The sequence below is a fragment of the Chenopodium album genome, chromosome 22, assembly GCF_948465745.1.
Source record: "Chenopodium album chromosome 22, dcCheAlbu1.1, whole genome shotgun sequence".
Lineage (NCBI taxonomy): Eukaryota > Viridiplantae > Streptophyta > Magnoliopsida > Caryophyllales > Amaranthaceae > Chenopodium > Chenopodium album.
Genome location: NC_137855.1, coordinates 4,305,284 through 4,329,924, shown reverse-complemented (window position 1 = coordinate 4,329,924; position 24,641 = coordinate 4,305,284). Strand labels below are relative to the sequence as shown.

The 24,641-nt window shown below is 34.2% G+C and overlaps 1 protein-coding gene and 1 pseudogene across 2 annotated transcripts; one reads left to right on the top strand and one right to left on the bottom strand.

The window, feature by feature from the left end:
* Nucleotides 1-1,003: 1,003 nt before the first annotated feature.
* Nucleotides 1,004-15,087, top strand: LOC145605176 (pleiotropic drug resistance protein 3-like). Its single transcript, XM_081661210.1, has 25 exons — nt 1,004-1,441; nt 3,003-3,126; nt 3,441-3,526; nt 4,820-4,904; nt 5,220-5,379; nt 5,497-5,573; nt 6,443-6,496; nt 6,609-6,699; nt 6,792-7,093; nt 7,210-7,488; nt 7,845-8,158; nt 8,282-8,442; nt 8,524-8,627; nt 9,325-9,478; nt 9,567-9,659; nt 9,809-9,882; nt 9,997-10,329; nt 10,421-10,711; nt 11,091-11,174; nt 11,306-11,439; nt 11,539-11,766; nt 12,406-12,577; nt 12,944-13,198; nt 14,328-14,638; nt 14,723-15,087. The coding sequence occupies exons 1-24, from the start codon at nt 1,062-1,064 to the stop codon at nt 14,592-14,594; spliced, it is 4,302 nt and encodes a 1,433-aa protein (XP_081517336.1). The 5' UTR covers nt 1,004-1,061; the 3' UTR covers nt 14,595-14,638; nt 14,723-15,087.
* A 1,917-nt stretch (nt 15,088-17,004) lies between these two features.
* Nucleotides 17,005-19,559, bottom strand: LOC145605287 (S-adenosylmethionine synthase 4 pseudogene; annotated as a pseudogene). The gene is made up of 2 exons (XR_014105028.1): nt 19,427-19,559; nt 17,005-18,586 (listed from the first exon to the last, which is right to left on the bottom strand). The product of XR_014105028.1 is annotated as an S-adenosylmethionine synthase 4 pseudogene (transcript).
* Nucleotides 19,560-24,641: the final 5,082 nt, after the last annotated feature.

The following is a 24,641-nucleotide window of genomic DNA, read 5'->3' as shown; positions in this document are numbered from 1 at the left end:
ACTTGAGATTAGCAACCCTTTTTATTTATGTGAATCATTTCTATTGATAAAAGAGTTGGCTATACACAAACTGGCTGTATCGCTATAATATATGATTGATTTGATTCATAGAGTTTCGTTTTAGTTTTTAATTTAAGAATCTTTATGGGAAATGATGATGTTGATTACCTGCTGCAACACCGCGCTCAATCTGAGAAAATCTAACACTTTTTTTTTGTCATTGTCATATTCAATATTTTTATCAAATTATAGCTATTTAATTTTAAATACTTAATGAGGGCATCATTTGGTTCTTAGTAGCATCATAGCTTACATAAATATGCACACTATTTTTTATTTGTTGTAAACTTCAACAAACCTGTTACTGTAAAACTCTTGTGACTTATATATAGGTTAGATAGATTACACCCTCAAATTGTAATTATTTGAGCTGATTCCAATCTACCATACTCCTCTTTCTCTCGCTCCTTGTTTATTTTACATTTGTACCTTTCATTGTGATTATTTGGATGTAAATATCTTGCCAATGCATAATACGACACAATTAATCTGTTAGCTCATAAAGCTACAAATTGTTAACTATACTGTGCATGTCAATTATTTATCTAAAAATTTAACGTACAATGTACTTACCATTTATATGTCAAGACCAGGTAACTCCCCTTGGGGTATGATGGAATGACCTTTTTTAATTCATCATCAGTCCAGATCCTGGATTTATTATTAATTAAGTTGGAATTTTAATTCATTCGACTTAGGAAGCTGAAATTAAGTCTCTTGTACAGCTGTCTCTTATCATATATCATTTTCTATTATTAAGTTGAATCGAAATCTGATTGAAGTTATACATGTAGATTGTTCTATGTCAGCCTAATGTTATGCAAATTAAGCAATGGTCATGTTGCATGTCATTCTTAGTACATGCATGCACTTGTTATGTTATTTACTATATTTTCTGCATGTGTATAAAATAATTCATACCATTTAAATGAATAGATAAATCCTTCTCCTATTTTCCATTGTCTTCTTTGCTTCTTTGAATCCTTTCTTAGTACTATGCTATGTCTCAATTATTTGATGATAAAATTGAGCCTCAACATTCTGAACTGGCAGAGCTTGGTAAAAGCTCAAGATTGTCATTCCAGAGTCACAAGTCCAGTTTCAGAAGCAATACATCTTTGGATTCTTCAAAGGATGTCCTTGATGAGGAGTTCATTCAAGAATGGGCTAAAATCGAGAGGTTACCAACCTATAAAAGATCAAGGATGTTATTGTTTGATAAATATGATGGTGGAAGCACAATTAATGCCAATGGAAAACGGATGATTGATGTCTCCATGCTTGGACCTCTAGACCGCTGTCAATTCATTGAGAAGCTCATCAAGCAGATTGAACAAGATAACCTTCGGTTGTTGCAGAAACTTAGGAAAAGAATGGAAAAGTAAGTTTATCACAATTATGCATGAATTGAGTAAAATATATGTACGCCCCATATTTACAGATTATCTAAGAAAAAGCCAAAGAGGCTTTGGGGCCGTATGTCCTAAATTTTACGGAATATTTTGTGACTGCTTGTCTCAGTAGATCCCCTTTCTGCTTACCTTTATAAACAAGTTATGTGCTTCTCTTCATATTTAAGGTTACCTTTTATTTTCATTCTTGGAGCTTGGAGGAATTAGGGTGGGATGGATGTTATACCATTTTGGATTTTGGGTTGTCCTGAGTTGTTTGCAAGATGTCTATTAATGAACTACATTCTCACATCTACGTTTACATTCACTTTAATTTTCGCTTCTTGCAACGTAATGTACATAATGCAACCAAGAGCATTACTTAATCTAAATAGGATTCAAAGTAGTGTAAATACTAAAGCAAATCAATGGCTAAATTTTTTTTCTAAACACTAAATTATAATATTATACTTCCTCCGTAAACTATTATTTGCAACAAAGGGGGTGTTTGCGGACTCCTAGGCAAAATTTGTTTGTGAGAGTAAAATGGAGAGAGAAAAAGTTGGGTGCATGTGATGAGGTGAGAGATAGAGAGAAATGATTACCTAAAAAAGAAAAAAAAAACATTTGTTGCACATAATAGTTAGCATTCATTTATAGTATATGTTGCAAATAACCGTTAACGGAGGTAGTATTATTGTTGACGATGTAATTTATTTGTACTTGATTTGATATAATAGCTAAATTGGAATTGATCAGGGTAATATTGGAAGAATCATTATAATTTTAAGATTTAATTAATTAAATCTAATATTGGGTAAATTAGAAAGTTGAATAGTGTGGGGCGTATACTAATTTAGCAAAAGTGGGTTTCATTAGCTTCAGCTACTATTAGCCCTTACTTTTTTTGGTAAAGTATATGATAAATATGGATCTCTGGCTAGCTAGGGCTGATATTTTTGGTTGAACTGTGGAATTATGACTACCATTGAGAAAGAAGATAAAGCCTTTCTGATTAACAAAGATTTCTTGTGAAGTTTTTCTGTTGTGGCATAAAGCGGATTTTTCGTTTTTATTACCTACAAAGATATTTTACTAGTGCTTCTTGATCTTTTGATCTATATATGCAGCCACTATGATATGAAGTCAAGGGTTTGCAACATATACATTTATTATAACTATTGTAGTTTGTATAGTTGCGAAGGTATAGTGACCCCTATGGTCCTATGCACCCATTTGTCTCATAATAAAGGAATTTCATCAATGTTTATTTTTATAATGGTATAATTTACATTTCATTAGCATGGAGTTCAATGGTCAGTGACTCAGTGGAATTATTTTGCTTGTCTACTGTTTAATTTTTAATTTTAATCTAGAAGCTAATTTAATTACCATCATGTAATACACTGCTTACGAAGTTATGATAAACCCAAAACTAAGTGGATTTATCAGATTGTAGCCGATAGACTGAATTGAATGCAATACTGTATAATATTTTCAATTGTTGTTATATGGTCGTCTTTTAACTTTTGCAATTTTTCTCCTTTGTAGAGTTGGGTTACAATTTCCTGCTGTCAAGATAAAGTATAAAAACCTTTTTGTGGACGCAAGGTGTAAGGTTGTGGATGGAAAGCCCCTTCCTACTCTGTGGAATACTTTTAAAAGTAGTCTTTCTGTAAGTACATGAGGAATTTGGAGAACTTCATATGCAATCGTAGCTCCTAGTTGTAATTCTCATATGGATTTTTTTTTTCATTCATTCATTGTTTGGTGTCTAAACTATGATGTCATTTACCACTATTTTTTTGAAATCATGAGGCTGAAATGCTGAATAGACGCTAATATTAATTAAAATAAAAAATAAAAAAAAAAAACAAACGAGACTGGTTATATTTTTTCAACTTGCAAAAATGCCTAATTTACAAAAAGAAAGAACTTAGTCAGCGTCCCCTACTCTGAGTTATCTACTTGCATTATTTTATTGTACAGGTCTTCTCCAAGCTATTGAAGTCTCAGTTGCAAGAAGCAAAGGTTAGCATTATTAAGGATGTCAGTGGCATAATCAAACCTGGGAGGTCAGTAAATAATTTTTCTACAAATTGAGTATTTAACTTTGTGCTAAAAAGGGTTAGACAGAACAACTGTTTCATGTGTAAGCTTGTACATGGTCTTCCCTCATCTGGTGCTAAGAACTGTTTGACAGAAAAAACTACTTTTATGTGAAGAAGCTTGCATGTGGCTCTTCCCTCATCTGGTTCTAATATTATTGCAGTCAAGTGTTGGTCAATGTCATGATGCTGCTAAATAATATATTCTTCAATATGTAACATTTATCATGGTACTTTCAGTTTTATGCTCTCTCCTTGAAAGAGTTTTGTGCTGCTTAATTCTTTTCAAATGTCAGTCTATGACTTGCTGGTTCAAAGATTATCACATGCATATAACTATATAAGTTGGTGCACTATTCATTTGCAGTCTTGTGGGTGGTGTTCCCAACTCTTATCACAAATTACATCATTGTAACTTCCTAAATCTTCTGGAAGCATGGCAATATCTGGCTATGGTGTCAGTATATGCTCGCTCTATTTTAGACTGAAGTGTTTGAGACAACATTTACACTATCATACTCCTCCTACACTGTTAATCTTCTTCACATCCAAGCTGATGTTATATGTTATAATGAATGGGTTATTCTTCTTGAGATATGCTTAAAATGGCATATCATTTATATAATGTGACCAAGTTATATATAACCAAATTTAAGAGACAAACGGGTAGTGAGGAAGAAACACTGAGTGAATTCCTTAATTCAAGCTTTCAAAAAGACCTCTTATATGGGATCTGATGCATAGCCCAATAAAGAAACTGGATTTGTAGGTTTTGTTTCTATTAATAACTTGTAACTTTCAAATTTGTGAAATTTAAGCTTTCTAGATTTTCTGGTTATTAGGATAGCGTCAATTCTCTGTAAGGAGTAGCAAGGTATTACATCTAAGATTGTGTAGATTGAAGTTTAGAGAGCTTGATCTAAGTGACAATGTTTGTAATCAGCCTCCTATCTCTATGTTCAGAGTAACTAGGAGGCTAGGAGCTTTGAGATACAGTAGTGATTAAAATGCTCTCAGTTCTGATATTTTACATTTGAGTCTGTGCTTTACGTAATGTGTACCCTAATTTATTTGAGTATATTTGTTTTTCTTGGGGATTTAGTGTAGGTGAGTTGGAAGGTTTGCTAGTAGTAGAGCACTAGAATAGTCTATATAAGAAGTCTTAAAATCAACTCTCAGATATCTAGAGTATCAAGATGTATTATGTTTCCGAAAGTATTCCGGACAAGTGCCTTCATGTAGTTGCTGGTGATTTTGCAGGATGACTCTACTACTTGGTCCACCTGGATGTGGTAAAAGCTCCCTTTTGTTGGCACTTTCAGGAAACCTCAACAGCTCTTTGGAGGTTTTTTTGTTTAATTAAGTATTATGAGTTTGCCTTCCCTCTTAAACACTTCCATGATATATGTCAAATGCAGCTAAAACATACCTTTTACTTCTGTATTTACTTAATTCTTGCATTTGGTTCTGGGGATGAGAAGTTTTAACTTGAGGTTTACTGGACTTAAGCTGTTAAGCCTCATTATTATCAAATGCATGATTCTATTTTGAAAGAAGGATCTTAAAGGGAGAGCATATGAATGGGGCTAATAGGAGTTTTTATTTTCATATAAAGCCTGTGTTTTCCAACTCCTACACATATTGTTTCTTATTATTGCAGCTTAAAGGAGATATTGAATACAATGGGCACAAATTTGAAGAATTTATTCCTCAAAAAACTTCTGCTTATATAAGCCAGCATGACCTGCATATTCCTGAAATGACCGTGAGAGAGACTGTTGATTTTTCAGCTCGTTGTCAAGGTGTGGGAAGCCGTGCAGGTAATTTGAATAAGTTCCTAATTACTGGGTTTTTTTTATTTTTTTTTAATTTTATTTTTTATTTTTAATGACCATTCATCACGTCCAAGTAATAATGGAAGTTATTTGCCTCTTAAGACTTGTTAATAGAGGTCTGTAAACGGGAGAAGCAGGAAGGAATCATCCCAGATGCTAACATAGATGCATACATGAAGGTATTCCAGCTATCATTTTGTCTTTGCAGCTCTATGTATCATCGATTTATGCTATATTGCTAACTTGATCCCTTGCTTCCTTCAATACTGATTTGATTCAAATGAATGATTAATTTTCTATTGTACTAGCTGTATCTAAATTAGAATTGACAACTCTCGCTATGCTTTCTAATCAGGCAAATAGCAAATGTAATTGCATCATATGTTGAAAGTTTGTCTGTTGTAAAAGATAAGAAGGTGCTTATCCTGTTAATGCTTCCTTAGATATGTGAATAATGAAAATTAGCACTGTTTGGCATCTTGCTTTGCTTATTAAATTTAATGTCGATTTGATATAAACCAATGCCAGCAAAGGCAAAGCTCTTAATTCTAGCCCTTCATGTGATTATTGTAAGGTTTATCTTTGTTGCTGAGATGTTATTGGTGATTTATAGTTTCATATTTTCATAGCCCTCTCACTATGGTCATTGAAGAAAAGATAACTTTTACAGCTTCAACAATTTAATGAGTTACTCGTCCCTTGATCATGAGTGTATATTCTGAAATAGAAACTCCTCAAGAGTTTGTCCGTATCTTCTTATTCCTGGAATCTCTCCTCTTTTACTAGGACTATATGAGAGTTGATGAGGCATTTGCTTATTTCTGTCTGATATCCATTTGAGTACCTAATAGAGGAACTGGCAGTCCTCTTCATCCCTTCTTGCTACTTCTCTCTAAATTAAGTGTTTAAATAAATGATTAAAGTAAAGCATAATCAATCAGGTAACATTTATATATGCATTTACCGTTGGAATGTTTTTATTAATTTTTATGCTCTGAAGCACCATGGTGTTTAGTAAATGTGTGTATATAATCTAATGATTTAACAGGCTATAGCTGTTGAAGGGTTAAAGAATTCCTTGCAGACAGACTACATACTTAGAGTAAGTCTTTTGAAAAAACCTTCTTCATATTTGATTTTTCTAGTCAACTTGTGGTTTATATTAGTTTGTTGTCAATCACGTACTCGACTACTTGCCATCTGTTCTCTGGCAGATTCTTGGGCTTGATATATGTGCTGACACTATGGTTGGAGATGTTATGAGGAGAGGTATCTCAGGTGGTCAAAAGAAAAGATTGACTACAGGTGCTTCATTTAATTGTGTAAACAACTTTTTTTTAACTTGAATTAGAACATACTCCCATCATATGAAGAATCGTTGTAATGGAATTTTGTAGGTGAAATGATTGTTGGGCCAACCAAGGCATTGTTTATGGATGAGATAACGAATGGCTTGGACAGTTCTACCGCATTTCAGGTTGTCTCGTGTATTCAACAGTTGGTTCACATAACAGATGCATCTGCACTGATTGCCCTTCTTCAGCCAGCACCAGAAACCTTTGATCTTTTTGATGATGTAATTTTAATGGCAGAAGGAAAGATTGTGTATCATGGACCTCGCGATTGTGCTCTGGAATTTTTTGAGACCTGTGGTTTTAGGTGTCCCAAGAGGAAGGGAATAGCTGACTTTCTTCAGGAGGTAACATTTTTCTGGTATCTGGTGATGCACATTTTATATTATGTATTGACTGCATTTTTCTCTAACTTCCTTTTGCTTGATGTAAAATCCTCCACTGTATACCCTTTTTTCTACAGGTTATTTCACAAAAAGACCAACCACAGTACTGGTTTTGCGAAGAACCTTATCGCTATATCTCTGTAAATATGTTCTGTGAGAAATATAGGGCATCTCATGTTGGAAAGACATTATATGAAGAGGCTTCACAGCCACATGTGAAGACGCAGGTTGATGATTATGCCATCTCCTTTTACAAGTTTTATCTGCCAAAGGGAGAACTCTTCAAAGCTTGTTTTTCGAGGGAATTTCTGCTTATGAAGAGAAACTCTTTCGTATATATTTTCAAAATTATTCAGGTTGTTTACAGTGTGCTTGCAACTTTTATTTTTTCTTTGGATTATTGTTTGAAATAGAAAAAGAAAAAAAAAAGTTTGTTTGTTGTTCATGGATTTGCCTGGGCACACCTGTATATGTTTGTCGGTGTATATGCGTGTATTGTTTGAATTATGTAAATTATTTTTTTTCCTGGGTTAGTTCTTTTAACTGCAACTATGAAACCATGAGGTTATGGAAATATCTCCTCTCCCCCACCCCCCGTAATGTCAAATTCAATGTTCAATTATATGTAAGGTGTATACATGTTAGAGCTACATTTAATTGCAACCTAATTTTGTTTCTTGTGTTTTTTTTTCCCTGATATTTCCACTTGCAGTTGGTCATTATAGCTCTGATAACGATGACTGTATTCATACGTATACGGATGCATGTTGACATTCTTCATGCAAATTATTATCTGGGCTCTGTATTCTATGGTCTTATCATGCTTCTTCTTGATGGATTTCCAGAACTCTCAATGACTATCATGAGACTTCCTGTTTTCTTTAAACAGAGAGATCTGTATTTCTACCCCGCTTGGGCCTATGCGATTCCGGCCACTACCCTGAAGATCCCTTTGTCCATTTTGCTTGCTGTTATCTGGACCTCACTTACTTACTATACAATTGGATATGCTCCAGAAGTTGGAAGGTAAGTTTTGAGGAGTTCTGTGCTGTGACAGTGTACCCTTAGTTGTGACTGTCATTGTTTGGCTGCTGTATTCTGGCTAACTAAATATTAGAATAAATTCTGAGAGTTTTCTGTGTATTTCAGGTTTTTCTGCCAAGCACTTCTGTTTTCTGGTGTGCACTTAGCATCAATATCCATGTTCAGGCTCTTGGCTTCTCTGTTTCGAACCACAGTTGCTTCCACTTTTGCATCCGTTATCTTCATTCTATTTGTTTTCATATTCAGTGGATTCATAATCCCGCAAGGTAAAAATAGTTGTTAAGCTTTACCTAATAAAATTTGCTGATCATCTGAATATTATTACTTACCTGTGCTTTTACTTGCAGCTTCGATGCCAGTATGGTTAAGATGGGGATTTTGGGTTGTGCCACTTACTTATGGAGAGATTGGTCTTGCAACTAATGAATTTCTTTCTCCAAGGTGGCAAAAGGTAAGCAATTAGAGGCATGACAATTATGATGCAAGTTTATGAGCGAAAATTTGACATGCTAGAATGAACAATATGTATGATTGATCCTTTGCTTTGATTATATCTCAAAGATATAAGAAGAACCTGCTATAAGACCATCTTGGTCATTCTTGATCATGTATTAATTTGTTGGGACTGAATTTTAACTATAACAGCTAGTTGGATAACCCAATGGAGTACTAGACATCAGTGCTCTGCTCATGTCCTCTTGGATAAGTGTCATCTTTACGAAGTTGAAAGAGTTCATTTTATGTGCATTCTGCATTCAATGCCTAAATCTTTAGGGTATGGGTCTCTGACACTTATGATTTAATTGGATAGCAAAGGAAGGAAAGAAAGAGGAGGGAAGAGAAAGGGAGAGGAAAGGTGAGCTCCATTTTTACTCCAATCCTCTCCAATTTTGGATGGAATATGCTTATTAAAGAGAGAGGGAAAATGGATCCCTTCCTCTCATTCCTTTCCTTCCCCCAGTCCTTTACCCAAACAAAAGAATATGTCCTCCTTCTTTCTCATCTCTTCTTTTCTTTCCATTTCTTTCTATCCAAACAGAGTGTTAATTCTTTTCTGAAAACTTCGAAGTGTTGCGGTGTTCAATTCATTGAAAGTACTTGGTGTATTCGCTCCTTATCTATTATCTGATTCCTATTCTTATTTGTAGATGCTTACTTCGAACACAACAATAGGTCATGAAGTACTTCAATCTCGTGGACTACTGTTTGACGGTTACTTTGTCTGGGTTTCGATTGGTGCTTTGTTTGGGTTTTGCATACTTTCCACCGTGGGATTTACTTTAGCATTAACCTACTTAAAGGGTGAGACTGACTTTTTTTTTCTTTCTCTAGAACAAAGGCCATAATAAGTAACATTACTGATTTAAATTTTTCTTAATTATATTTGTAGCTCCGATAGCATCTACGGCTTTCATCTCTAGAGAAAAGCTTTCTCAATTACAAGGATCAGGAGATCCTTATCAAGTGGACAACGAGCTAAAAAGTTGTGGAAACAAAAGCTGTGTAGAATCTAATAAAGTTTAAAAAAATTCATCTGAATTTCCTATTAATTAGCATTGCTCACGTGGACATTTTTTCTTATCAGCACAAATTTGTCGCCCAGCATTCTCAAACGTTTGGTAATTATGGCAGGTTATATGATCTTACCATTCCAACCCTTTACAGTAACTTTTCACAATGTGCAGTATTTCATTGATACCCCAATGGTAATCTCAAAACCAAATTTATAAGCTTGAGGTCCCCTTCTGCAATAAGTTGTTCATAAGCTCCCAGGGCATTTACTGTGTTATTATACTTTATAATAATTTTGCTTGTCTTAGGAAATGAGAGAACAAGGCTTTACTGAGAAGAAACTGCAGCTTCTGCATGACATCACTGGTTCTTTTAAGCCAGGTGTTCTTACCGCGTTGATGGGTGTCAGTGGAGCTGGAAAAACGACTCTTCTTGATGTTCTTGCTGGAAGGAAAACTAGTGGCACCATCAAAGGGGAAATTCGAATTGGAGGGTATCCTAAGGTGCAGGAAACATTTGCACGAGTATCAGGCTATTGTGAACAAGCAGATATACACTCTCCAAATATTACCGTTGAGGAATCACTTATCTTTTCTGCCTGGCTTCGGCTTCCTGATAATGTTGATTCAAATACCAAAACAGTATGACAGTTATTCACATGGAAAGAATTGCAAGTCTAGCTCCAATTTATTTTGAAGATTACGTTGCAAAATTATCTTAATTTCATTTCAGGAATTCGTTAACGAAGTCCTTCAAACTATTGAGCTCAATGAAATTAAAGATGCCTTGGTTGGCTTACCTGGTGTCAATGGTCTATCAACTGAGCAAAGAAAGCGGCTTACTATAGCTGTGGAGCTTGTGGCCAACCCATCAATTATATTTATGGATGAGCCTACAACAGGTCTGGATGCAAGAGCAGCTTCCATTGTAATTCGAGCAGTAAAGAACATTGTTGCTACTGGCAGAACTGTTGTTTGCACCATCCATCAACCAAGTATTGACATGTTTGAAGCATTTGACGAGGTAGGATACTTCTCTTGTTGATAAAAAAAAAAAACACTACGGAGTATATCCCTTAAAACAGTTACTTGCACCTTGATATTATGCCACTAACTCTATTGCAGTTTGTCTAACTTCACTAGTTAAGAATGTATGGAATCATACTAGATGAACTGAATATCTTATTGTCTCAGTGATTCATCCTAATCATTGTAGAGATCTATCTACTAATCCTGACTTCATCATTTTACATGCAGCGATGCATCATTGATTAATTATAACCCTGAAATAACTGCGATGTTTGTTTCTCACTTCTAGCTCTACCTTTCCTGTATAATACAATGTATGTAACTGTTTGGTTGGCGTTTAAATTTATGGGTGTGAATTTATTGTTTGACTGCAGTTGATTCTCTTAAAAACTGGTGGACGCATAATCTATTCTGGACCCCTGGGCATGCAATCGAGAAAAGTTATTGAATATTTTCAGGTTGGTTTTACTTAATTTCCTTATTTTTTGCTAGATCTTTTGTTTGGTAATTAAATTGGATTTTTACTGCCTCGTAGATTTTATTTGAGTCCTACTGTGATATCTTTTTTTTTTCTTTTGTAATTGAATAGACCATACCTTCCATGCCCAAGATCAAAGACAACTATAATCCTGCAACATGGATGTTAGAGGTCACCTCTGCATCTTCTGAAATTGAACTGGGGATCAATTTTGCAGAAGTTTATTATAACTCTGTTCTATGCCAGTGAGTGTGTTGTGGTACTTCTCTCCTTATCTATTAGATTTTTATTTTATTTGTTCTTTATGTATTCCCGCGTCATGTTGGCTATCATGTCAACTCCAGGAACAATGAAGAGGTTGTACAGAAGCTAAGTCTCCCGTCTGTGGACTCTAAGGATCTTCATTTTCAGAGCCGCTTTTCACTATCTGGTTGGGAACAATATAAATCTTGTGTTTGGAAGCAACAGCTATCTTACTGGAGAAGCCCTTCATACAATTTGATGCGTCTCTTGTTTTCCCTTGTGTCATCTCTAATATTTGGATTGTTGTTCTGGCAGCAAGGGAGAAACATGTAAGTTGGGGAGCTCTAAACTTAATTCTCGTTCAAATTACCAGCTGTTCTACAACTAGTGTCAGTATGGAAATAAAATATCCCAAAAAGATGCACCTAGGTGTAGAACTGATTATTGGGTGAGTCAGGAAGGGTCAATAAACAAGCAAGAAAAAGTAAAAAGGTGAGAGACAAAAGAGACACTAGTGAACACAAAATTTCTTACACAAATTTTTTTGGGCTATTATTTTGGCCTTATATTGACCACCCTTTTAACTTGACCCTAACCCTATACCCATTACCCTATTTATTAGCTAGCTCTACCTAGCTGTCTAGCTTTCATATATATACTTCGTATGTCATATGGCAGGGAAATTTTTTTAAAACTGAATTGTAAGGTTTTTGTAAGTGTACAGAAATTTTCTAATTTGTCATCAGTTATAAAATTTTCTGAATTTTGAACTATATTTTAGTAAGAAATATTTGGTCACAATTCTTTCAAAAGTTGCATTTCAGTAATAATGTGATGTGTGCTTGCCAACTGTTACATATATTCATGACTTCCATGTCAAATTATAATTTAGATGGGATTTGGTCATGATGTTCTTTGAGATTTTGCTTACATATTAACATCAGCAAATATGTTCATTGACATGGCAGAAAAGATGAGCAAAGTATGTTCACAATATTTGGTTCGATGTTTGTCTCTGTGACGTTCTTGGGGATAAACAACTGTAAATCTGTCCTTCCTTTCATCTCAACAGAAAGAAATGTTGTCTATCGGGAAAGATTTGCTGGGATGTACTCCTCGTGGGCTTATTCTTTTGCACAGGTATAATTTTTTTCCATATCTGGTTTCATTCTTGCTGTGACTAGAATTTGTTTAGTTCTAATATATCTACGAAAACAATTTTAGCTTACAAATATCAACTAAAAATCATTTTTTGTTTCATCTTAAAATATATCTTTTGTTGATGCATGCAAAAAAGTATTCAAGTTAAATTTAGTAGTTCTCCATATTTTTATACACATTTCATTTGCACGCCTTTTTTAACCTTTTTTTTTGTTGGGGGGGGGGAGGGGGGGGGGGGAGGGGGCGGGGGTTCCTATTCTGAAAGTAAATGAAATCTTGATTATTAATCAATTATTTTGTGTTTCTTTATTCACTTGTTTCACTTATCTAGCTTCTGATTTACAGGTCACCGTTGAGCTTCCATATCTTCTTACAATAGCTCTAATATTTACTATTATTACATATCCGATGATTGGGTATTACTTAACAGCCTACAAGTTGATCTGGTACTTCTATGCCATGTCCTGTACTTTGGTGTATTTCAATTACTTGGGTATGATGCTCGCATCATTGACTCCAAACTACCAGATGGCTTCAATCATAGCATCAGCTAACTATGCGCTGATGAATTTATTTTCTGGATTTCTGTTCCCTAAACCGGTGAGTTATTTAATTCAAATGTGTTCTTGACATATGCAAAGTATAACATTACAATAATGACAAAGAAAAAGTCTCTGAAATTATTTCATAGAAGAAAGATATACCTTTCTAGGAATAATTTTGTTGCATATTATGCATATACTAAATGATTTGAACTTTAATAGGTTGATCATGTTATGCCCTCTGTTAGAAATATTAGTCACTTGGTACTATTTTGTGGTATTAAGAAAGGTTAGCCACTTTCTTAAAGTAGTAATACAGCCAGATTTCCCAAAATATCTCCAGTGATGAAGAGAAAAGAGTATGGCCTAACAATTATGAAGGTATATAAGTAAGATCATGATAAATTTTAAATATTTAGGGGATGAATCTATCATGGAAATCATGAACCAGTGTAAACTTATACTTCTAGACTTCAAAGGGAGCATTTTTCTTTTCTTTCTGTCTAGAATTCAAATTACTGGACTAGGAACAGAAAATGATTATCAAGTTAAACTATATCTGAGCTTCTTGGTTATTGTATAGTAGCAGATATTTTTCTTATGGATCAAAGATCAGTTGATAACTACCTCCTTGTGATTAAGCTGGTATGGCTGTTTATAATAGGCTCTTTTCATTCTGTCATGGGCTGGTGCCTGTGTTTAGACATTGGGATAATGTTTGCGTAATAGCTGCTACGTCCTGTGGTTATGGCTGACAAGCCTTACTTTCCTTTCAATTTTAATCAACTTATATCAAAGCCCAACTGTAATTGAAGAAATCTCAAAATTCACAAAGTTAGATCACTTAGATGGGTTGCTTCTGGTTGGCATTCTGTAGGCAGAAAATAGGCTGTCTCACTGTCTGGATTGGGTAATGAGTCATTCAGTTCATGTTCAGCTTGGTTCAGATTTTTTGAGTCTATTGCTATTAGCTTTTAGATACATGAATCAATATTAGCTGCACGAAATTTGGGTCAATCAATTTCACTTCGTATGAAATACATGAATCAAAGTTATGTAATTTTGGATATAATTCAAGCTTGGATCAGATAATCAAGTACTTCGTTTTAGTTGGTATTGCCAGATCTTGTACACATACATACCTCTTATAAGTTGGAAAACTGAGATTGCAGTGGTATTCTTTGCAGCAAATTCCCATGTGGTGGCAGTGGTTATTTTATATATGTCCAACTTCTTGGACTCTACATGGTCTGCTGTCTTCCCAGTACGGTGATATACATGAAGAAATTACAGTATTTGGCAAAAGCACTACAGCCTCTTCGTTCATAGAAGACTACTTTGGGTTTGATCATAATCATCTTGGCCTCGTTGCTGCTATGTTACTTATCTTCCCTCTGACTTTTGCGTCTCTATTTGCATTTTTTGTCGGAAAGCTAAACTTTCAAAGGAGATGACTAGCTGCATAGTGCAAATTTGATGGGTTCGTCATTTTGTTAAGGTAGGATTTCATTACTTTGGCTAACTAATTAATTTGAGCTTGATTGGTTAATACTTTTGTTTTTCTTTTTTTATCTTTTTACAGGAATTTGTTTTCAAATTGTCAGCAGTAAAGGCTAGGAAGGGGTAGATGCATTCATATCTATATTGAGCTTTACAGGATTCATGAAAATTTAGCTACTTTTGTATGTTTTTACACAGGAAGCAACCAAATTTTCAAGTACAGGAGCCACTGTACAATGTATCAACTAGTCAGCCCGTTGCTGTTTAGAATATTTATAATTATAATTAAAGAAGGATATATGGAAAATTTACAAACAACAATGTAATTAGTCGAAAGAATTTCGGAGTTTAAAAATACTCGATAATTGTCCTGCTTTTAATTATGAAGGTGCTTTGACAGAATGTGATACGTAGTAATATATTTCAATGAATATTTTTTTAGAAAAAAGTTTTAGTTTTATTTGAACAGGCAAAGAAAGTTGTATAACTAATATAAAGTGACTTTGAATAATGAATAGGATTATAACAAAACTTAATCAAATAATTCATACTATTTTTTTTTTTTTTTTTTTTTTTTTGCTTAAGTCTTGAACATATTTGCTTAGTATATGATCTTTTTATTTTGACTTATAATAATTTAATTTATATAGACAATGATCTCCTCAGTCTGCACATCATATTGGACTATATATTCATATATGCTCTCTTCCTTGCTTATACAGGTATATACACGAAAAAGACTGCTTTGAATTATCATGGTTATTCTTAATATTTTTATAAGGATTGACAAGCTATGCTAAGATATACGTTAAATAATTTCAATTAAGTAAAATTCAAGTGAAAAAATATTTGTATGTTCTTATAGACACTTTTCGCATGTCATTTTGCGTATTTTAGTGAAAAAGGAACTTTTCAAAAAAGATGATTAAAGCCTGCAACACACAACATAATTAGATTGGTTCATTTTTGTGGTAGGTAGATTCAACCAATTTGGCGTATGGTCATTTACGACTAATAAGCAACTTTTGATAAATTGTATTATGTTTACAATTTGATTTCAGTGTTTGACTCATACTGCTTTCCTTTGACTGGTGCGACTTTTGTTCTACTATAATTGTCAAAAGACAAAATTTTGGTCAGCACTTGCTAAGTAGTTGTTACGATTGAGTGATTACTTTTCTTTAATCTACATGAAAAGTAAACACTTATAAATAATTAGAGCACGTTTATTTTGAGGTATATAATCATTGAGTAAATCGATAATTGAAGTATTAATCCATTCTGCTGTACAATCAATACTGTTAACAATGTTTTCACTATTTAACATCTAGTAAATTGATTTTAAAATAACAAAGTAAAGATTGATGTGATGTGATGTCAAAGATGAGTGAAATAATGAAATGTGATACACAATAAATTTCTCAGGTTCTAATAGAAAATGTTGGTTAGTTAGCTAGCTTTAATCATTTTTTTTTTTAGTATTCAGATTTACTTTTTATTAAACATGGAAATCAAAATTCTATGAATAGTTAAGTCATTGTTAGGGGAGTTGAGTTAGAGAGTGACAAAGACAGAAATACGGAGTATAACATTAGAGAGTCAATCGGATAATTAAATTTTTTTGAAAGAAATACTATTGAAAGGATAGAAGGCATGAAATTTTATTCAATACAACTGGCTTATATTCAATACAAAAAAACTAATCTTATACAAAGTAGTTAAGTACTAGACAGATTAATTAATTAATTACCTATGGTTTGCTTTTTTTAACAATTACTTGTAGTACTTTTAGTAGTATGTATGAGTAGTAGTATCCTTATCTCACAGAAATAGATAAAGGACAAAGATACAAGTTACAAATTTAATAATGAATGGACACTGAATACAATATCTTAAAAAATTAAGACAAAGATAAAGCATCAAATATGGAGTAAATAAAATTAAAACAATAAAAGAAATAAACAAAATAATAACCTTGAATACATTCCACTCAAAAGAGAGCTTAGAAGTGGGAGTGTTCCTTGTTGGCCTGCAGCAGTGGTTACTGAGTGGTGTTTTAAGACTCGTGAGACTCAGACACTTCACATTACACCACGTCTTTTTCGTACATACCAATTTCCATGTTTATGTTTCCATCATAAAAGCAAGTTAATAGGACCCATATGGTGGCCATACCTGCCTTCTGCTTCATTTTCATTATGTGGTCTACACCACCTAAACACCTCCCAACTATAACCTGCCTTCTGTTCTGTGTCGAAACTCGAAAATCGACACTAGAACGAACGGACATAATGTGAAGACTTGGTGAAAACGATACACGAACAAGAGAATTTTGCCTGTATGTATGTATGAAGACGGTGAAAATATTTTTGTAACGCGAATATTTCATTACTACTATCAACGAGCACACATTACATTTTTTCGGTTGCTGCTCGGCAGCTGAACCCTTTCTAGCGTTGTAAAAAAACATACATATGCAGCTCTTTTACAAACATAATGCTGCCATTTTACTACTAACAAAACCTCCCAACAACCATAATCTGTTTCTCCAACAACCAACTTACCCGCAAACAAAGAAATAGAAAAGGAAAGGGAAATTAAAAAAAGACATTAAAATTGTGGCCCATACAAAAGCATTTTATATATTCCTTTTGGTTAGAGAGCAGCTGCAGCCTGTGGAGGAGATCCGGGCACTTGCTTTATTGATCAAAAATATTAATCAATGAATTCATAGACTTCACTCCGGTTTAAGCTTGGGGCTTCTCCCACTTGAGGGGCTTGACGGTCTCCCATGTGAAGTCTGCGTCGTCCCTACCGAAGTGTCCGTAGGCGGCGGTCTTCAAGTACCTGTTGCCACCCTTTAGAAGGTCAAGGTGGATGGCAATCATACCGGGCCTGAAGTCAAAGGTCTCCTTGACAATCTGGAGGATCTCCTTGTCTGGGATCTTTCCGGTTCCGTAGGTGTCAACGAACACGGACAAGGGCTCGGGGACGCCAATGGCGTAAGAGATCTGGACAATGCAACGGCGAGCAAGGCCAGCAGCAACAATGCTCTTGGCTGCCTGCCTGGCAATGTAAGCACCACTCCTGTCGACCTTGGTTGGGTCCTTTCCAGAGAAAGCACCACCACCGTGGGCTCCCCATCCTCCGTAAGTGTCAATGATGATCTTACGGCCGGTAAGACCAGCATCTCCATGAGGTCCACCAATCACAAAACGGCCAGATGGGTTAAGGTGGAAGATGGTCTTCTCGTCAAGGTACTTCTCTGGGATAACAGGCTTAATCACATGCTCCTTCAAGTCAGCGGCAATCTCATCGTTGGTAACAGTCTCATCGTGCTGAGTAGAGATAAGGACGGTGTGGACACGGATTGGAACCATGGCACCGTTCTCGTTGTAGTACTCAACAGTGACTTGGGTCTTGCCATCAGGCCTCAACCATGGGCAGGTACCATTCTTACGGACCTCAGTGAGGCGGGCACCAAGCTTGGTGGCAAGGACGTGACTGAGGGGCATCAACTCAGGGGTCTCATCAGTGGCATACCCAAACATGTGACCTTGGTCACCAGCACCAATCTCCTCGGGGCGCTTGGTAAGGTGACCGTGGACACCCTGGGCAATATCAGGGCTCTGCTGCTCAATGTAAACCAAGACCTTGCAGTTGTCAGCATCAAGACCCACATCAGCAGACACAAACCCAATGTCGCGGCATGTCTGACGGACAATCTTCTCGTAGTCTACATTCGCCTTGGTGGTGATCTCACCAAAGACCATGACCAAGTTGGTCTTTGTGCAGGTCTCACAAGCAACCTTGCTCTCGGGGTCTTGCGCAAGGCAAGCATCAAGCACTGCATCAGAGATCTGGTCACAGAGCTTGTCTGGGTGTCCCTCGTTCACGGATTCGGAGGTGAATAGGAAGGTGTCGACTGCGGCGGCCATTTTTCAAACTGTAACACACAACAAGAATCATTCACATCAGCACACACACACAACTTGCAGCATACTTTACAAGAAATATCTATCCAAGGATAAGAGGCATAAATAAAGCTCCAAATCAAAATTCCTTAAAATAAAGTTTATTCCCTCAATCAACACTCCTAGAATCTCAACAATCAAATGGTACAAAGACTCAAAACAAATGCCATTATATATTGTTCTCCAGATCTACAACTCACTCCCAACAAATTGCAATCGAAGATCGAATATTGTAATCCATTCCTAAAAAAATTTCATTCTTCCTTTCCATTTAATGTTTATTTAAATTAAATCACTTCACCAGATCTAACAAGCTCAACATGTATTCATCATACCAACAGACGATAAATCAACGTTAAAAACAGCATAATATCATATCAATTAACATAAATCGACAAATGAAAACCCTAATTTCCCATTAACCTTTGTCAATCAAAAAATACTCCATTAACATTCAGATCCTATCAAAATCAAATCATAACACCAACAAATCCTCCTAAAATAGAATTAATTCCTCCAAAATCACGAAAAAAACGGTAAAAATCAAACGAACATGCTGGTTCAACATTTCACACAACAATCATTTCAATTAATTCATTTCAAACTCCAGATCTTACGGTAGTAACGATAAATAGCCAAGATCTAACAGAAAAAACGGAACAAATCAATCATTTTTCAGCATTTCAACATCACATCATAGATCTAGAGATTATCAATCAATTTATTCATTAATTCATCAATTAATTCGTCAAAAGATGAGAATAACGACATAGAAATGAAGCTCAAAAATCCAGCAAAAGGTAGATTGTTACCTGGAGAACGAAGAAATCCCCGAGTAGCAAAAGCTGGAAATGAGAGGAGAGAGAAAGTAGAGGAAGAGGAGAGAGAAAGTCCGAGTCTTGTTATATGATTTGCAGACCGGTGTAAGGCGAGTTGGAAGGGAAGACTAAAGGGGGTATTTATAGAGAAATTAGGAGAGAGAAAATGAGTAAAATCTACCAAGCTGTTTGGAATGGCTAATCTTAGCCGTTCATTTTTTGGGGTGGATTGGATGGTCGGGATTTAGCGGGGTCGGTGAGAGAAATTTTGTGGGGTATGCATGAAATGACGGTTTTACCCCTCTTGGGGTTAGAGTGGATGGTTGGTTTACCAACTTTGTATGGCTAAGGTTGGTGGCTTGACGGCTTGGCGCCGTCGATTTTGTGTCAACGGTGTCGTTTTGAGGAAAGGATGATTAAAATATAATAATAATTGAATCTGGACTTATATTAGTGTAACATACAATATTAGTTTAATGTAAGATATGGAGATTTTGTTGTGATTTTCTAGGAGATTTTTGGGTTTTTTATTTTTATATTTTGTTAATTATTTGACTATTTATTATTATTGCGTCAATAAATAGAAAGTGGTAAAATGATTTTTTAGAATTTACTCCATGAATGGATTGATATTCCACGTACCTGTATTGGCTGTATAATTTGTTTCCTTTCACAGAAGAATAATTTGGAAAATATACTACGTATTTCAAATATTTTTATAAGTATTGTGCTTATTACATACAGTACTTTTTTTATTTTTCTATTATTACCGAATTGAAATATTTACTACGAAGTACGGAGTACAAAGGATAAAACTATCACTTTTTTTTTCTGCTAGGGTAGAATAATATTTTGATGCTAAGCTAGAATAGAATATACTTACTCACTAGAAGTTGTTGGGTAGCCTATATTACCCTATTGTTGTGGTAACTCGATTGTACGAACCAGCGAGCCTCTATAGTGTACTAACTAATAGTACTAAATAATTCATCATCAATGACAAAGGGGTGTTGTGTCTATTTATGTACCGTATTTGTATCACTTGTTTTCTTTTACAGTTTTACTACATATATTTATGGTCCTCACTCCTCATAAGTAAACTTTGGCATTTCACGCAAGTAAATTTTTTAAACCACAAGTATGATGTATCAATTAGTCTAACATGAAACCACAACATTCAATTCAATTAAACAATTGACATACGTGTACTCCATATTATTTGTACGGGTTGACTTTTTCCGTTTTTGTGTGTTTTAAAACTTTGTACTCCGTATATAATTAACTCTAGGCAAAAAGCATATATGATCACCTTTTGGTTTTTTATTTGAAAGAATTTTAATAAAATAGATGTTTTGAATACTCGGGTGTATAATAATGCTATTTTAAATAATCTTTTCAATTTTCATCGTTTTGAAGTAGGTGGGAAAAGGAACTACCGACCTCCTTTCACTCCATTTGACAAATGTTTTAATCACTAAAACAATATCCCACCAAAAAAAACACCTGTTTGAACTTAGGAGAAACAAATGATATGATTGATATCTAATGCGAGTATAATTATAAGTGACTTTCTATGCAACTTTTATTTGATAAAAGTTGGTAATTGCCTAACTCGTTAGTGGTCAAGAAGTAGAATTTTGATAGAAACATCATGGACAGATTCTTACACCAAACAATTGATTCAGCATGCACATAGTTATATATGCATCATGCATGTGTAGGTCAATTTATTCATAACAAAACATAACACGTACACATAAAATGCCTTAAAAGTTACGAGTACTCAATAAAACACTTCGAATTTCTTTGTTAATAACCAAGGTTACACAAAGTCTTATTCATGTCTGGCCTACTTCGTTATTGTTATAAAATTACTCGGTCAATGTTATAGGGATTACTCAATTAGTATTACTTAATCAATGTTATAGGAGTTACTTTAAGTGGCCACACGGTATGATCGACCGCACACAAGACCAGCTGCCAAGATTAAAGCAATTTATAATTAATCTCAAGAAGCAAGAGAAAAATACCATCCGGCTGTTTGACTAATCCCAAATTTTCCTAGTTAATTGCAATTATTCATTCATAAATTTTACTACTTTTCGCATAATTAAATCAAATTCCAATATGTACATATGCATATCTTACTTACGTGAAACCGTATTCATATAATCAAATCAGCTTTCACCGTTTATCCACTCAAAATCCTTAATTATCAGTGGGCATCCAGTTTCATTATCATAGGAAGTATTATTATATGTATTATATGTTGTTGAAAGTATTTACAATAAGTCATATTTAATTAATATAATGTCGTAGGTAATAGATTATGGACTAAGGTTCTGTTCACCTTTACTTAATTTCAGTTCAGTTCAGTTCAACTCAGTTCAGTAAATGTGAACAGACCCTAAGAAAAGGCGAATGAATAAAACAAATTTGACAAATTTGAACTCCATTGTCTCACCAATTAAGTCCATAATATGGATCCAATCATCCATTAAATTGCATGCTAACTAATTAAGGATACTTGTATATAGATTTAAAATTTATTGCTACTATAAGATATACTAGCTTTAAAGGGCGCATTTTATAAATACATACGTTACATAGCATTATTAGATCTAACATTGTCCAATATAAGTAGAAAGAAGATCTAAATAAAAATATATAATAATAAAAAACAAAATAATTTAGACTCAAAGAATATGGACTGCTTCTATATATAGTCCTACCGACACTAGTACACTACTCTAGTATGAATTAATTAAACATATTTTCTACGCAAACATTATTATAAATTTATTAAAATTAATCACTGATTAAGGGATGATTCTGATACTGTTATATATTGCTGATCCCTAATTAGTGTCTTTTGTAAGTAATGGAAAGTGAGGTATTTGCACTTTTAGAAAGAGAAAAATAGAAGTATGTAGGAAGTAGCATATGAACAGCTATAGAGTAGGAAAAAGTAACAAAAAGTTCTGCCAAAAACAATATTAGGATTAATCCGATCGTAATATACTTGGTATTTAGCAGTTAAACACAGATAATTGGCAGGTTGTACCAGGGTGGCACTTTGCTTCAATGTTGTCCTTTTTTTTACAAGTGAATCTCAGATCCACCGCTGGAGTGTGAATGAATTAAAGGCTACTCTGATCTAGTGTGCTACAGTAGTGTATATCTGGGATACACTTGACATCCCGCCTTCGCGCAGTCACTATGGCGTTTAAAGGTGCGCATGGGCCATGCCGTGTAGGTCCACACGTGTCATGCCAACATATCTTATTTTTTAGTGGATTATGTTTAAAACAAACTAAATACGTAGTAACAGTCGTGTTATACTGTTATATTGTGTAAGACTTGTGTCAATTTTTTATAAACAAAGCTCATGCACGGCTTTACCCACACGTGTGTTAGTTGTTGCCACTGATGGGCTAGTGATAGGATCATGCCAAATTGAGTCATTTTCATATTGCGCCTAATCGACTTTTGATTTCGGTTCGACACATACCCAACTTTACTGACTCTATGTTTCAACAAGGAAACTAGAGGTCCCAACTAGTCATTTGCTCTATGTTCGGGTTTGGGTCATGTACGAGTATGAAGATTTGATGAGTCATGCATGCAATTTGGTGGAATCCAAATAATGTTTATTGTTCTCCCTAATTTTTAAATTGTCCCTACTCAACTAGAGAGTAACTCTTAAGTCTTAACTCATTTAAATAAAATTATTTTACCAGTTAAATTAGATTTTATTAAAACTATTATTTCATTATTTAAACTTATAAATTCATAATAAAAGTGTGTAAGACCTAAAATACGTATGAAGGATTAAAAAACTTAGGAAAACCCTAGTATATATACTAACTAATTTTACTTTTAATACTCTTTGTAATATCTTAAGCCTTAGGACATGTTCTCTGCAGCTTAGTTTCAGTTCAATTCAGCTCATTTCAGTTCAGTTTCTAATTTTCTTCTCTTATACATCATTCATTTCAGTTCAGTACACTTCAGCTCCAATTAGTTTAGTTTGGTTCAATAAATCAAAACAGACTCTTAGTTGTTTGATTATACATTTATACTTATATATATACTGTATATATTTAATTTAGGCCATGTTCACCTAATTATTACTTCGTATAAGTTATTTGAAGATACATAATATAAGAGTGATAGGGGTTAATAACTAATTAATAAGAGTTCTTTTATTTTTAATTTATTTTAATGCAAAGAGTAACTACTCAGATTAAATATACAACCAAATTAAGTTTGTGAAAAAAAAAAGAACGTAAGTGAAAATGAAATCAATTGTGTGAACAAAAAAATTTGAAATTGTGGCAATTTTTTTTAATGAAATAGCCAATATCCACAAAATATCCTGTTCATGTTGATGGCAAGTTACCGTTATTATTTCTTAATGGCAATTGGCAACATGTTCATGGAGCTTAAATTTAATAAGCTTACATGTGTTTACACGTTCATAATTTTGTTGTTTCTACTTTTGTCTTTAACAATGTACTAGTATCATTTGGCCCATTAACATATTTTTTAAATTAATTAATGAGCCAAGTTGAGAGGTTTAGCATATGAAAGCTTGGGTTGGATGGGTTAATTAAGGACTTAATGACATGACATCCACGTACGAAGCAGTTGATTAGAGGGCAGCAGTATTAAAACGACTTTTAAAATTTTAAAATTAATTAGAATGCTTCAAATCTTCAATAATCATACGAGTACTAGTGTACTACTAGTAGTTGACTGCATTTGTATACCTTAATAATTTCTTAAGCTGGATCTTCTTGACCAACTTCATACAATCATACCTACAACATAGTACAATTATAAAGTATGCTAACGTGCATGTTATGACCTTTGAATTCGATACCAATCACCTTCTCTCTTTTTTGTGTGCGGATGATTCATTCGTACGTCTATCAGACTGGTGCATTATTCATTCATTTATTGGACAAAACTTATTTAAGCAGTGAGTTAGATTTAAATACTTTGTATTTTTCATTGACTCTTTGCAAAACCTAATTTTTTCAAACTTATCTTAATTAAACTTATTAATTCTAAAATGGGAGGAAATAGGTGAAAGGAATAATTCGAAGTACCAACATTTATTTAATTTGCACCAAAATTAAACGAATACAAGGATACAACTATAATAAGTTAATGTAGATACTCGAAACTTTTTGACAAAATTGTG